At 34.0% G+C, this 16,965-nt stretch overlaps 1 protein-coding gene across 2 annotated transcripts in view; it reads left to right on the forward strand.

Annotated features, from left to right (window-relative positions):
• Positions 1-4,509: 4,509 nt before the first annotated feature.
• LOC105647949 (CBS domain-containing protein CBSCBSPB3) overlaps positions 4,510-16,965 on the forward strand; it is a 33,502-nt gene continuing 21,046 nt past the window's right edge. The window contains exons 1-4 of one of the 2 annotated variants that reach the window (XM_089719429.1): positions 4,510-4,875; positions 5,012-5,180; positions 5,290-5,422; positions 9,022-9,192. In XM_089719429.1, coding sequence (XP_089575555.1) covers positions 4,745-4,875; positions 5,012-5,180; positions 5,290-5,422; positions 9,022-9,192 — 604 coding nt within the window. In that variant the 5' untranslated portion in view covers positions 4,510-4,744. The remainder of the gene's footprint in view (positions 4,876-5,011; positions 5,181-5,289; positions 5,423-9,021; positions 9,193-16,965) is intronic. The other variant, XM_089719428.1, reaches the window with a different exon arrangement.

The raw sequence follows: 16,965 nt of genomic DNA on the forward strand, positions 1-16,965 counted from the left end.
AATCCCGATACACCCTTTTTCTAAGACCTAACTTGTTAAGTGAAAAAACCTGGTATTTTATTATAACAAAGCACACTTTTAAGAGAAAGAAAGAACAAAGCATTTTTTTATATACTATATGGATTCCAAGTTTGAGGCAATTTAGTTCCCCAACGTCCCAAGTTTAAAGGCTCCAGGTCCTAGTTGCTTTGTGATATCGTAAGGTCCTTCCCAATTGGGTCATAGCTTCTCGATTCCAGCTGAACCTTTGGTTTATTTCTGTTTTCCTCCCCTGTCTCCAACTTTAAACTTTCTAGATTTTTACTTTTCTATTATGATACCTAGTTATCTGTTGTCGATATGTTGTTGCTCTAATATTAGCTTGTTCTCATTTTTCTTCTACAAGATCTAAGTTAATCCTGAGACATTCGTGGTTGTGTTCTTCTTTAAATTGTCTGGTTCGCATGCTCAGCATTCCTATTTCTACTGGTATCACTGCTTCTGTCCCATACACCAATGAAAATGGAGTTTCTCCAGTCGACTGCCTAGGAGATGTTCTACATGCCCATGTAGAAATGTACAAGATATGGACAAAAAATGGAGAGAAAAGAGAGGTCTTAGGCCCGAAACCACTCCAATGTTTAAGTCAGTAAGAAACAATAAATATTTGTAATTGAATGAGATATTTTATGTTGCTTATTGTATAGATATTATGTACCTGGGTAGGATGTTTGATCCCTTTATATATGAGTAGAAAGACCTTGATTAGAGTTATAGCTGGAATCCTTATTGGGTACTTATTTGTGAAGGAATAGGAATAAGATCTCATAATCCTATTCTGATTCTATCCAAATAATATTATTTGTCCTAAAATATAATTACATCTAATATACAACATATTGTCCCTGATAAATATTTATATTCTATCAGATGTCCCCTTGCAAGTCTAAAACATATGTCCTAGGAGTCTAAATATATATTTGTGATATATTTCATCTTTATTTTATTTAATAATTTGTCTCGTTTACATTTATCATTTATTATTTGTTAGTTTAGACACTTAGCGTTGCTCACTTTGAGCAGTCAGCTCACTTGAAGCGGTAAGGAGAGCATGTAGTTCTAAGGCACTTAGCCTTGATGCTCACTTAGAGCGATAGTATTGGGAAGACACTTAGCAACTTTATAACAAATAATAAATAAAGTAACATAAATTTAATAAATAATGATATAATTTTTTTCCTAACAAGTGAGGTGATGTGAATTAAAATATTAATAAGAGAAAAATTATTTCTTTTTTCCTTCCCTTTTGAGTACAGTCTCCTTTATCTCGAATGGTTGAATTATTTAATTTCTTAATACATCCACTTGACTGTTAAATAATCTAGTTATATAGCTCAAATAAATAAATCAATTATATTAAAAAAATATAATTATCTCAATAAAATAGAATTTATGCAATAATCAAAAGTAAATTATTAATTTATCTTGATAATACCTCATCAATTTTTTACCATGCAAAATTAATTATAAACAACCCATATGCAAGTATAAACAAATTTTGCATAACATATTTTATCAAGTCTGTACACATAATAAATAGCATCTATTCGTTTCAATTGTGGTCAATACATATAATATTAAACTTTTACAGATGACCCAATCTAAAAAGCAAAATAAACTTCTTAACTATTATCATACACTATTTGCGTGTATTAATATTGATATGCACTATGATAGATTATTTAACAAATCTTTGGAAAAATCCAAATTGATTTTAAAAGAGTTCTTTTTTTCATAGCAGATATCATTAGTTTGATATACCGTCATACATAATCAGGTTCTTGTGTCCGCCTAAATTCGAACAAGTAGAAGCCATAGTTGTGGACTTTACATGTGAATCTAATTCTGCATAAAAGACTGAAAGACGGTTCATTATTTTTCATAAAGCGTGATATATCAAATGCTAAACTAATATGGTTCAATACATAGTGTCTATGCAAATTGACACTATCATAACAATAATTTTTTAAAGTAAATTAAAATATATTAAACCATGGTGTGCATGATATGTTAATATAAAATTTTATGCATCTAATTCAAGTATATAAAGTAAGATCAATAAACTTATCTTTTATTATTGTTGTCATGGAAGATGTGTTTATTGTTCTTGTCATGGAATGTGTGTTACACGCTCGCCGCACCAGTTGGTAGACTTCAAGATATCCAAGACTATTTTTTTAGTCAATGATTGAATACCCTATGATAATTAATGATCTCTCTCTCTCTCTCTCTCTCTCTCTCTCTCTCTCTCTCTCTCTCTCTCTATATATATATATATATATATATATATATATATATATATATTTCCTTGAACTCTAAGTCAGTGTCTAAATAAAAAAACTTATGCACTCCTATTTGGAATTTTTATGTCAAATATCTTTTTAGTTACTATAATTATAAGAGTTTTATAAGTAAATTCTATATTAATCCGTAGCGAATATAAATATTCTGTAAACATAGTAAATGCACTTTAAAAATAATATAAATGCGGAGAAAAAAACCTAAGATTTAATTATTAGTATTAATATTAAAAGTAAGTTAGAGTGCATAAGATAGATAATGAATTTTAAAAACTACAAAAATTACTAATAGATAAATTGAAAGGTCACATAATATATTTAAGTATATTAAGAAAATATAAAATTAATAGGGATGTGCATGGTTTTGGGGGGATCCGAATCGAATCGCAGAATCGATCAGAACTAAACCAAAACCAAAAAAGACCATTTTTAAGATCCAAAAATCGGAATAAGAACCAAAAAAATTTATGTCTCGAATCTGGTTCTGGTTCTTACTAAAAACCTAACCAGAACCACAAAGAACCCGAATCGAACCAAAAAATCAATTAATAAATATATAATTTTAATTTTTGGATATATTATTTAATTGAAAAACCTTTAGAAAAATTGTTATTTAATATTAAATTAAAAATTGTATTACTATTTACTAATAAATATTAAGATGGTGTGAGGCTCTAAATGTAATTGATTGAAGTACTCTTTATTAATTATTAATTAGCAATGAATTTGATATTTAGGAAGGAAACTTAAATTTAACTCAATTTTCAATTTAGACATGCATTTTTTCCTATATAACTTTATATATATGTATGTATAATTGTGTAGATTTATTATATATATAAAAAATTATAAGCAATTAATCATATAAATGTTTGAGTAATCTAACAGTATTTTAATTATATTTTTTAGTCATAGTTTTAGTTTATATTATTATCATAATTCTATAATTACAACTATTTCTAAAACTAATAATATTTTAATAGCATTATAATTATAATTTGTAATTACAATATTTCTAAAACATGTGTACTTTGTGTCATATCGAATGTCGTTATAATAATTAATTTAAATAGAATAATAATTATTATCTTATAATAACTAATAATTGATGATAGTATAGTTAATTATATATAATTGTAACTTTATGATATTATTATAATTATTATAGAGAATTTCTTCGATTATCATATACTGCTATTTTAGTTTGATATTATAATCCTTTTAATTTAAAGAAATATGGTATCAATATAATTTTTAATGGGGAATTGAAACTAGAACTGGAACCAGAATCAAGAAACCAGAATTGAAGAACCGAACTAGAACCGGACCGAATTATGTTTTAATTTTGGTTTTGATTCTTAAGTTATTTGGTTTTGTTTCTGGTTCTAAATTTAATAAGAACTGAACTATGGTTCTGGTTCCAATTCTTATCGAGAATCGGAACCACACAACCTTAAAAATTAATTATATTATAAATGCTCTATTTATTTCCATAAAATTATTTGCAGAAAAATATTTTCTACAATTTTCCATTGTTTTTGGTGTTCAGAAAAATATGTCAACGTAAAATATTTTCCTAGTCATAGTGCATATCATTTTCGAAGGAGTAAAACATTTTCAGGATATTGACAAATCTTATAAATTCATGTTTTTTTTTAATTTATTAATTATCATAGTTATTACCACCAGTCACCATTTACTACTAATCACTACCACCGACTTCCGACGGCTTTCATAATTTATATTTTTTTGCATTCTTCTCATATTTAACAATAAAATTTTTATTATTATTAATATTTTTATGGTCTTATGAGATAAAAACTTTAATATTTTTAATTAACTTTCAATATTACAACCAAACAACAGAAAATAAGTCATTTGAAAAATATTTTTCAACAAGTTATTTTACCGAAATAAACTGAGCATAAGTAAAATTAAATTTAAATGAATATAAAATTTATTACACAATAATAATTAAAATTAAAATTAAAAAAATAAAAATAATTAAAAAACAAAATTTGTGCAACGTGCCTCCCCAATAAATTAATAAAAAAAAACCCGGAGAATAGATAACGGAAATAATGAAAAGATAGATCTCAACATGAGATTGGAACCCTCTCCCTTGCACATATATAAATAATGAAACCACACGCGCAATAAACGTTTATCGGTTTCAATTCGCTCCAAAATGAGAGATGGAGGACATTGGAATCTAATATGACGATAAAATTATTCAAATTCAAAATTTTAAACCACCACAAGTATAAAAGATAAATAAATGTTTGATTCCATTTTTCTGTCTGAGCCAGCCAGAGGAACAAAAGGAAGAGAGAGGTGAACTGAGGACTGAACTCTCTCTCCTGCTCTCCCCAAACCCTAAATTTATTTCGACCAAGAATTAAAGCATGAGCAACCAAATGGGTCCTCCTCAAGGTGTGAAGAGGAACAGTTTGAATCAGAAACGAGGTCCATCCAGGAAGTCCTCGTCGTCTGAGAATGGAACAATCTCCAATTCATCCTCTCTTCCTGCCCAATCGTATGCTTCCCAGTTCCACTCTTATTTCACATTTCACTTTCAACTGTTAATAATTGATTAAAATATTGAATACTTTTTGTCGATTGCGCTTATTTTTTCTCTCCTTTTCTTTTTATTGTTTCTGGGAATTCTGTAGGTCTGTTGGCGGAGAGCGGACGGTGAAGAAGTTGAGGTTGTCAAAAGCTCTCACTATTCCCGAGGGCACTACTGTATCTGATGCTTGTCGAAGGATGGCAGCAAGGCGTGTGGATGCCGTTTTGTTGACTGATTCCAATGCTTTACTTTCCGGGATTGTTACTGACAAGGTTCATATTCCTCCGTTTTGTTTTGTTTTGTTTTTTTTTTTTTTTTAATTAAGTTCGATTTCAATCATTCTGTTTTTTTTGTTTTTCCTTTTGGGTTCTTGGCGTTCAGGACATTGCTGCTAGAGTAATAGCGGAGGGATTGAGACCAGAGCAGACTATAGTATCAAAGATTATGACAAGGAATCCTACTTTTGTCACCTCGGATTCACTAGCCATTGAAGCTCTTCAGAAGATGGTCCAAGGTTAGCTGTTCTTCTAATTTATCTTTATTTGTGGGGCATGAATGAGCACTGTCTTACGTTTTAGTTTGAGTTTGGAGATTTTTGTGAATTTTGCACTTGATATCAAATGAAGAAGTACATCAGATATAAATACAGAGGAATAGGAGAGTTCCAAGTTTATGTGCACTCTATCCCAACTCATACATACAACTATTCAAAACATGATATGGTATCTAAACTAATTATAGGTACAACAAACTGCTGAAGAATAGGAAACTACTACGACTGACACTCTCCCTCAAGCTCAGAATCTATAACAGAGTTTGAGCTTGTCCCTTAAAAGCATTGAAACACCGCCTAGGTAGAGCTTTTGTGAAGACATTGTGATATGGAACCCCAAGATCAGCATAGAACTTAGAACTCTCCATCAATTTGAACCAGCAAAATTAACCACCAAGCAATCATGATTTTGATTTGTTTTTATACCTAAGAACTCAACTCAAAAGAACTTAAATAGAAAATCCCAGAATATCCCCTTTAAACGCAATTTGAATTAGATGTTCAAAGACATAAGAAATAGGAATTGAATCTGAATAGCAATTGCACAAATCAATTACAATTCAAACAACGCCTTATGCATAAAGATAAACGAAGGCAAAACCTCACTTTCATTAATCTGAAATTATCCAAAATTCTATCTCTCAAAATAAAGAAAGCTAATCCCTTTATATAGAGAAAGGGTGTACAAAGTAAGTAAATAAAAATTAAAACAATAATTAAAGCCATAAAGTGGATGGCTCTTCAACTTCCATAACTCTCTTGAATCTTCATCTTCTGCCTTCTTGTCTCTTTAAGTTCTAGTGATCCAAAATAAGCCTAAATGAGCTGTCCATCCCAAATATATGGGCCTCAAAATGTGTTTTGAGCTAAAAGCCCAAAAACTTCAAAATTGCGAAAATGGGTCTAATGATGTCATTACTCCATAAAATTTCCCATGTATAAATATAGGTCCAAAATGAACTCTAAACCAGCTCAAATGTATTTTAAATAATTTAGAAAGTATTTTAGCCCATACTTTAATTAAAAGCCAAAACAATCTATAAATTTCCATTGACTCGTTTTGCCTCCATAACCTGTATTGTATCACATTGCCTGTTTGATCTTTATTGGACAGATAATGAACTTCGAGAAATCCTTTCACCACTTGCTCTCGAACAAAATGGAAATCAATTTCAACATGTTTAGTCTGTGCTTTGAACACTAGATTGCTGGTAAGATATGTGGCTCCAATATTGTCACGTCATAGAGTTGTTGGTGATGGTGAAAGGAAAAGATAATCTGGTTGATGGTGAAAGAGCCGGAAAAATGGACTTTCATTATTTAATCCTTTGGCTGGTAACCTATTGAAAGATAAGGGGATGTAGAAAACGCGTAGTTCCAACATTTCTTGGGAACTGAAGAGTGAGCTAATAAGGTGAGACCCATATCCACTATATGGTGAATTTTTCTTTCTGTTACCCCGTTTTGCTTATGTGTGTGTGGACAGGCCAACCTATGTGTGATTCCATGTTGTTTAAGATAGTTATGAACAGACTTACATTCCCCCCACGCGGCCCCCCCCCCCCCCAAAATAAAAAAAAAAAAAAAATCAGATTGCAATTGTTTCACTGGCAATTGGAATTGTCTCTTAGCCATTTTCTGAAAATGAGTGAAAATAGGTAACACATCATTTTTGTTTTTGATAGGATAAAGTCAAGTGAATTTACTATATTCATCAAAAACAGAATAAAAAACTTATCACCATTAATTGACTGCAAAGGAGCAGGACCCCATACATTGGAGTACACCAATTCCAAAGGTTTAGAACAAAAAGAATTAGTGCTTGGTAAAGCGAATTTGCTAAGTTTCCCCATGTAATACGCTTCACACTTATTCAATGGTGTTTCTATTGAAAATGAGCAAGGTAAACTATGATCCTGAACAAGCTTTGAAAAGAGTCATAAGCTGGATGACCCTAATGATTATGCCAATCTTGGAGAGAAAGCAGTCTTGGATTCTGAGTCTGAAATTTCTGAATTCCGGTCCCAGAAATCCTGTACATGCCTCCCTTAGTTGGTCCTCAAAGTAAATTCTGATGTGTTATCTCATCCTTCACAAAAAAATAATCACCATGAAATTCAAAAAAGCAAGAGTTATCTTGAGCAAATTTCTGAACAAAGAGTAATCAATTTTGTAAGTGAGGCACAAGAAGGATTTGAGATGGTAAAAACTATTTAGTCCCAAAAGAAATAAGTGATTTACCAATATGAGTAATGGAATACCATACCATTACCAATATAAGTCTCTTCAGTGAATGAGGATAAAATCCAACTCAATAGAAGCTGATCATGCTGAAACCAAAGAAGCCATTCAGAATTGCATTGTTTGCTTTTGGTGTCTGGATTCAAAACAGGTTTTATTGGTGATTGTTTTGTTCCATCGATGTGATCTTGCAGTTGATAAACAATGGATAATTGGTGTAAACTTTAAACTGTGTTTTCCAAACCAAATTTAATTAGTGGAGGTAAGTTTGATGGAAAATGAGTGTTGAGCTTGGGGCATGACACGTGTGGGTTTAATTATAGAAGAAATTTCTGAAGACTTACATGAACTAGGGGTGCGTGGAGAGCTCATTGTAGGCTCTGATACCAAGTTTGAGTTCGGAGATTTTTGTGAATTTTGCACTTGATATCAAATGAAGAAGTGCAGCAGTATAAATACAGTTAGAACAGTTCAAAAGTTTGTGTGAACTCTGTCCTAACTAATACATAAAACTATCACAAAACATGATATAGTATCTAAACTAATTAGAGCTAAACAAACTGCTGAAGAATAGGAAACTACTATGGCTGACAGTTCTTAATTCTTGCTTGCTGTCGGTAGGTTTTCTGTGTGCTTGAGAGATTTTTACACGATGTTCATAGTTACTGGTGGTTGGATAGGTAGTTGTTTTACTGTTCCTTTTGATAATAGACAATAGAAAAATTGAAAATCTAATTGGATGTTGGGATGTTTGAGGGGTAGGTATGAATAATTCTTGGAATTTCTTGAAATGGATTTATTGTTTAAGATTAGGAAGCATTTTTCAGATATTTCTCCCTTATATCCTAGAATAAGATTTCGATCAAAGTATAAGTTCTAAGGATCAAACCTATGTGACAATTAATTTTGAAACTTTTTAGCAAATGAGTTCTTTTTTTTATTTTTATTTTATGGGATAGTTTAAAGGATTCTATGCTATCACTTATAATCTGCAGCTTTGGCCTTCTTTCCACTTGCAAATGTGCCCATCGCCATAACTGGTCAACTGACGGTTAATCTGGTTGTGGCACTGAAGGAGTTCAGGAGTAGGTATTAATAGTTTGGTAAAAAAGACCAGTGTAATGTGCTAGTTAAGTTATCTTCTCAAAATAACATGCTTAAATATCTAAATGTATATTATACATTTTTATTTTGTGGTGAGTGTTGTTGCAGATATGCGTCTAATTTTCCTTTGCAATCAATTTTAAGCATATTTTTTATGCAGCATCTTAATGGTTTTTTTTTTTTTTTTTTTTTTTTTTTTTTTTTTTTGTCAACAGGAAAATTCAGGCACCTCCCTGTTGTGGAAAATGGCGAAGTTATTGCACTACTGGATATTACAAAATGTCTTTATGATGCTATATCTAAGATGGAGAAGGCTGCTGAGCAGGGGAGTGCAATTGCTGCTGCTGTTGAAGGGGTGGAACGTCAATGGGGAAGCAACTTTTCTGGTTGGTTGAAATTCTCTTTCCTTCTGAAATGACTTACAGAAATGCTAATATTCAGTATTTCCATGCTTGTGAAGTTCAAATTATTTCTATATTGTACATATTGGTTTAATCTTTGTGGCATACAACAAAGAAAAAAAAAAAAAAAAAGGAAAAATCAAAACCAGAATTAGGGTTAAGTATAAAAGAATAGAACAAAAAGAAGAGTATATAAGAATAAAAGGGATGTCCTCTTGTTTGCCTTTGTAGAGAGCTTATCTAGGATGACAATGCTTATTGGACACCATTTTGGATGGATGGGACTTCTTCAGGCTTACATATGATTCCACGTACAAGCAAATTTATTCTATTTTGTACATATTGGTTTAATCTTTGTGGCATGCAACCAAAAGAAAATCAAAACCAGAATTAGGGTTAAATATAAAAGAATAGAACAAAAAGAAGCGTTTATGTGAATAAAAGGGCGTCCTCTTGTTTGCCTTTGGAGAGAGCTTATCTAGGGTGACAATGCTTATTGGACCCATTTTGGATGGATGGGACTTCTTCAGGCTTGATATGATTCGCCTTGGAAAGTTGTCTTTTATCAGGTGGCCTTTGAGCCATGAAGGACCATAAAGGCACGCCTCAGACGTTCCTTACTTAAGGCTAAAGGGCTTGTGCCTCAACAGTACTGAGGCAGGTGACTTCACTCAGGCTATCGCCTTTGGGTAGAGGCATGCGCCTTTTTGCGCCTTTTTAGCTCCTAAGGCTCAAGAAAAGCGCACCTTTCTATTTTTTGTTTTCCAGAACAAGTCACCTAGGGTTTCCCTTTTTTTTTTTTTTTTTTTTTTTTTTTTTTTTTTTTCTTGTCAATATAAAGCTATCTAGCCAACATCGGCTTACACAAAATAAATAAATAAATAAATATAGAAGAAATAAAATGCAACACAAAAACAGGTGATGTGCTTTGTGATCCAACCTCCACTCCGTCTAGCACTCACCTCTTGCAATCTAGTCTTTAGCCCCATTCCATCCAGATATAACTCTTTCAATTTTTCTTCCTATATTTGCTTTCTATTTCTTTTCTTTTTTTTTCATTTTTTCATTTCTTTGATTATAATCTTTTCTGTCTTAACTTTATAACTTGCCATGTTGCCATTTTTTTCTGATTTATATGTGTTTCTTTCCATGTTTTCTACTTTTTTCTTTTTTTTTGATTGATATCTTAAAATATATTTTTCAGATTTATGTATTTCATTCTTATTTTTTTAGCGCCTCACTTCACTCAGGCGCTCGCCTTTGCCTGGAGGCTAGTGCCTAGGCTCCAGCAGCCCTTTGTGGTGCCTTGGGCCTTTAATTACTATGTGAAGGATGAGTTGAGAAATAGATGAAGTGACAAAGTCAAAGACTTAGGCTAGGATATCTATATCAAAGGGATGCTTGGAGGTGCTTTGCTTGAGGCACCTAAGGTGGCTTCTTTACCATTGAAGTCTACTCTTGGGGACTTGAATTAGTTAATTCTCAAGCTATGACTTTGTGCCATTATAGTGCTTGAATCTAAGATAGAGAGGATATCTATTTGACTGAACTCTCCTACTTAGTAATAGCTCCACATGTTACATTCATTGACAAAACAATCTTGAGGGCATTATCTTTACCTTTATAGCCATGTATATAAGGATCCCCTTGAAATGCATGACAAGGTATGCTTGTCTTGCTCAACATACTCTGTGTTGTGTATGTGTCACGGTCTTGGTTGACAACTGCCCACTTTGACTTGCTCAATGACCTCGTTTTAGTGGAATACCAAATCGTAATTGTGCATGAATAGTGGATTTCTTATATTGTTTTTTTATAGCAGTAATTCTCACATCTTTCGACTAGAGACGTGTCATGACATTGTCACATCTTATTCTTGGGTGATTTCTATAAAATAAATAGGACATCTCCTGGAGTTTGTAAAATTAAACATTTAATTGAGGACCAGGACTAAATGCTTTGTAAATGGAAAATGAGGGGGTGGGCTGTTTTTTATTTTTTTCCGCTAGCTTGGAATAGCTTGGAATCATGAACAAGTCAACCTCAGTTGGTATGATTGTTAAGCCAATTCCAAACAATACAATCTGCTGCAGTCAAGGTTTTAAAAAAATTGGCAGTAATGTATTATATCGGTCAATATGTAATGGATTTGGGGCTTACCAATACAATGTTATTCTTGTCATATATTTTCAGATCACTAGTGATGTAGGAGATTTGTTAAAACTTGAAGTTCTAGGAGATTTGGGCTAGGGCTAAATCAATAATAGGGCTTGAATATTAGTATGGAATATCTGAATTTCTAAGAAATTAAAGGACAAGTTAAGTGAAGAAAATTAACAGGGTCTAGGACTCGCTCCTGTCAAAAAAGAATCACACGTTCCAGGATTAGAATTGCATCATAGGACTCAAAGATAAAAGCATAATCTACCATAATTTTATTGATTGAAAACTTAATTAAATAGAATATTATACTAGTAAGAATCTCTATTTTCATGACGCAGGGGGGAAGATGTAGGGCTGTCAGTTTTTAACAAGTAAGCTAGAATAGGGTTGATTGTAGGTGGAACAGTAAATAATTAGGTTTATAACCTTTGAATTAAAATTATGAGGAAAATAAGATGATTTACAATGCTATTGGTGCTGTCTATTTATAGTGATAAATCCTAACTAGACTAGGAATCCTAATTAAAGAAAGAATTAAAACTCTATTCCTATTCAATGATAAAATAGTAAATCCTAATCAAATAAGGAAACGGAAAACTAATGCAAATCTGAAATAAAACAGTAAATTAAATAAAATCCTAGTTGTGCTAGGAATCCAATTAGGACTAGGATTGCTCCTGCATCATTCTCCCCGGGTTTGAAAAAGACTAGGCTCCGACGAGTAAGCCTTGATATATTCCGCATATATGGCTGGATCAACTTGCTTTAGCTCTTCTTCAGAAATCCATGTACTTTCACTTGCTGGTTTTCCAAACCACTTAACTAAAAATCGTCTATATTGGTTGCCACGCCTAGAACGAGCTTCCTTGACATCCAACACGTCCTCAATAACATCAGCCTTTGCAATTGGCAGCTCTTGTACTTGTGCTTCAATGGAGGACGGCACTCCATCAAATCCATGAAAAGGATACAAGTCTGAAACATTAAAAATTGGGCTGATTTCTAAATCAGATGGAAGATCAATTACATAGGCATTGGAACTGATCTTCTTCAACACCTTACAAGGTCCAAACCTTCTAGATTTCAGCTTATGATAAGTTCCTTTAGGGAAACGTTCTTGTCTTAAGTGGACGAGAACCTGATCGCCTTCTTCAAATTCTTGTACACGCCGATGCTGGTTGGCTGTATAGGCATATGATGCATTGCTGTCTTTTAAGGCAGCTTTCACCTCTGTATGAATTTTCCTGATGTGATCAGCAAACAATTCCCCTTCAGCACTTACTCTAGCCTCTTGGGGCAAGGGCACCAAATCGAGTACATTCTGAGGTTTAAGTCCATAAGCAGCCTCTTAATACTTCGATTGACTGACATCTTAATAGATTTCCCAAACTACGATTGACAACTTCCGTCTGACCGTCTGTTTGCAGATGGCAAGTACTGGAATATTTCAATTCAGTTCCAAATTTTCTCCATAAAGTGCTCCAAAAATGCCCCATAAACTTTACATCTCTATCGGAAACAATAGAAGTTGGAACACCATGTAGTCTCACGATCTCTTGAAAAAATAACTCAGCAATATGAACTGCATTAGAAGTCTTGAAACATGGGATAAAATGAGCCATTTTAGAGAAACGATCCACTACAACAAATATAGAATCAAATCCCTTTGCTGTCTTTGGAAGTCCCAAAACAAAATCCATACTCGAGTGAACCCAAGGTGCATCTGGCTCGGGTAAAGGAGTATATAATCCTATATTTTGCGTGCTTCCCTTTCCGAGTAAACAGGCTGGACATCGTTCCACCAATTTTCTCACATCTTTTTCCATCTTTGGCCAATAATAACGGTCGGAAACAATCGCAAAATTCTTGTCCCTACCAAAGTGTCCTCCCAAACCATTTCCATGAAGTTCTCTAATGATTTGTTCCCTTAAAGATCCTTCAGGAATGCATAGCTTATTTCCTTTGAATAAATAACCATCTTGCAATCGGTATGGCAGACTTTCAGCTTCTGAAGAATGCAGTAAATCAACCTTTATCTTGCCAAAATATGAATCTGAATCATACTGGTTTTTCAGTTCTTCAAAACCAGTAATTTGAGTGCTTAAAATTGACAAAATTAGGGATCTTCTACTCAATGCATCAGCCACAATATTAGATTGACCGGATTTATACTTTAGTGAGAAATTAAATTCATCAAGGAAAGAACTCCACTTAGCATGTCGATTGTTGAGTTTATTCTGAGATTTTAGATACCTCAAGGCCTGATGATCAGAAAAAACCACAAACTCACGATAAGCTAAGTAATGTTGCCAATGTCGAATAGCTCTTACCAAGGCATAGAACTCTAGATCATAAGTTGAGTAACGCTTCTTAGCTTCAGACAACTTTTCACTAAAAAACTCAAGAGGTCTGCCCTCTTGGCTAAGAACAGCTCCAATCCCTTCATGTGAAACATCACATTCGACAATAAATAATTTCTCAAAATCTGGAAGTGCAAGAACAGGTGCTCTAGTCATCAAAAACTTGATTCTTTCAAATGCCTTTTGTGCAGAATTTGTCCACTCAAACTTTTCTTCTTTCATAGATTCAATTATAGGACTCATAATTGAGCTGAAATTTTGGATAAATCTCCTATAGAAAGAGGCCAAACCATGAAAGCTTCTAACTTCTTTGATGGATTGTGGTGCTGGCCATTCGGTAATTGCACGAACCTTTTCTGGATCTGGTTTTAATCCTTCAGCGGACACAATGTATCCCAGGAATACCACTTCTGGTTGCAGGAAACTGCATTTTTTTAGGTTTATGTGCAGCTGCTCTTGACGAAGTACTTCTAACACTTGTCGCAAGTGTTTTAAATGATCTTCCTTGGTGTGGCTATAAATCAAAATGTCATCGAAATATACCACAACGAAAGAATTCAAGAAAGGTTTGAGTACATCTGTCATGACTCTCATGAATGTGCTTGGTGCATTAGAAAGGCCAAATGGCATTACTAACCATTCAAATAACCCATCCTGTGTCTTAAAAGCTGTTTTCCATTCATCACCATGCCTCATTCTAATTTGGTGATATCCACTTTTCAAGTCAATTTTGGAGAACACTTTAGAACCCGCTAGTTGATTAAGCATATCCTCCAATCTTGGTATTGGAAAGCGATATTTGATTGTAATCTTGTTTATAGCACGACTATCTACACACATTCTCCAAGAACCGTCTTTCTTTGGTGTTAATAAGGCTGGGCAGGCACATGGACTTTTACTTTCACGCACTAGACCTTTTTCCAATAATTCCTTAACCTGTCTTTCTATTTCAGCCCGCTGTAAAGGAGGCATTCGGTATGCAGGCAGATTTGGTAAAGCTGCTCCTGGTACCAAATCAATAGCATGTTGGATGCTTCTTAATGGTGGCAAGCTTTTCGGTACATCTTCATTAATCAGCTCCTTGAATTCCTGCAATAATCGTTGAATTTCAAAGGAATATTCAACTGATTTTTCAACCTGGTCAGCTCCTATTAGTTTGCTCACTAAGGCATACATGACTCCCACCTCACTATGCGCAGCTGCAAATTCTTTAACACTTACAAGCCCATTTAATTTACTAGTTGCAGCTCCTTTATTTGCTATTTGCCTTGTTTCTTCCTTGAGAGGATGCAAAGTGTACTTCTTGTTGTCCTTGTAGAACGAATAAGTATTAGGCCTTGTCTTGTGGTCCATATCATGATCATACAACCGAGGTCGTCCCACTAGAATATGCCCAACATCCATTGGTACTACATCACATAGTGCTTCATCTGCCAAGTCATCTCCCATTGTGAATTGCACTAAGCATTGAGATGTTATTGGTATCTCGTGTCCTTTCTTCAACCAACCTACTTTGTATGGATGAGGATGTTTTGTTGTAGGAAGCTTTAATTTTTCTACAGCCTCCTTTGATATTATATTTTCCATACTTCCTCCATCAATGACTAAATTACACACTTTGCCTTCACAAATAACACGTGTACGGAAAATGCTACGCCTCCTCCAATCTTCTTTTCCTTCTTTGTTCATGGCTGTCATGACTGTTCGAACAACTAAAGACTCACCTTGAGCTGGGTGAACATCAATTTCTTCTACTTCCTCATCATATTCATCAAAAATAGGGCCTTGGTCTTCATCACACTCGGCTAAATTCACCCTCCTTTGTGGACAGATGAATGAAGTATGTCCCTTTTCCCCACAAGTAAAACAACGAACTTGAGAATTGTTGCCTCTTCTTGTAGACGAACCAGAATTGTTTTGTCCACCATAAGGTACTATACCTTTCCCTTTACCGTTCCCATCAACACGGGCTGTCTCTTCATTGTATTTATTAGTAGCAGCAGCCTCTTTCCCGCTTCGTTGAGTTGTTTGAATCCCTCTTGCAGGTCCGAAATTGTTTTGCAAATTGCTTCTGTTTATGGGCCTTCTAGCACCGTAACGAGAAACTCGCTTTTCAGCTGCTAAGGCATATTGGCGAGCATCTTCAAGATTGTGTAATCGGACTATGCCCATTTCATCTCTAAGGCACTGATTCAAACTAGCAAGGTAGTGAGAGGTAATTTGTTCATTACTTTCAGATATTCCAACTCGAATGGACAAATTATTAAATTCTGCAGTGTACTCTTCAACAGACATGCTATTTTGTTTCAAGCAGTGGAACCTTTCATATAGTTCCATTGCGTAATCAACTGCTAAAAATTGCTTCCTTAGCTTAGTTTTCATGTGCTCCCACGTGCTGATTTTAAGCTTTCCTTGTCGTGCACGCTGCTCCTCAACTCTCTTCCACCATTGAAGTGCAGTACTCTTTAATTTAAGCTTTACAAAAAGCACTTTTTGGGTTTCAACCATTGGTTTCCATTCAAAATAATTTTCTAAACTAGTTTCCCAATCTAAATAGTCTTCGGCATGCTATTTCCCATGAAAATCAGCGACTTCAATTTTAAATCCTCCACTATTTAAATCAAGAGCATGAAGTAAACGCTCTTCCAATCTGCCTCGTGCTGCTGGGTTTGCAGGTCTTGCTTCATGAAAGGGGTTTACGTCCTCGACTTCCTCTTCACTCTCAAGAGCTTCTTGAAAATCAAGGTTTTGGTGGTTGCCTTTCGGAGTCTCCATTCGGGCTTCCACGGGTTCCTGACGTTGCAAGGCTTGTACAGCCCAGGTCAAATCCTCAATCATTCGCCGCATCTCAGCTATTTCATCTTGTTGGGGCTGATTGCCTCTGCCTCTGCCTCTTCCAACCATGGTTTAATTCAGACAAAAAAAAGAATCCTAGGATCTGTTTTTTGTGCTCTGATACCAGTTGACGCAGGGGGGAAGATGTAGGGCTGTCAGTTTTTAACAAGTAAGCTAGAATAGGGTTGATTGTAGGTGGAACAGTAAATAATTAGGTTTATAACCTTTGAATTAAAATTATGAGGAAAATAAGATGATTTACAATGCTACTAGTGCTGTCTATTTATAGTGATAAATCCTAACTAGACTAGGAATCCTAATTAAAGAAAGAATTAAAACTCTATTCCTATTCAATGATAAAATAGTAAATCCTAATTGTAAATTTAATGGTGAAAAATAT

Source organism: Jatropha curcas, chromosome 3 (genome assembly GCF_041381405.1).
Source record: "Jatropha curcas cultivar XTBG-Jc1 chromosome 3, XTBG_Jcur_1.0, whole genome shotgun sequence".
NCBI classification, from domain to species: domain Eukaryota; kingdom Viridiplantae; phylum Streptophyta; class Magnoliopsida; order Malpighiales; family Euphorbiaceae; genus Jatropha; species Jatropha curcas.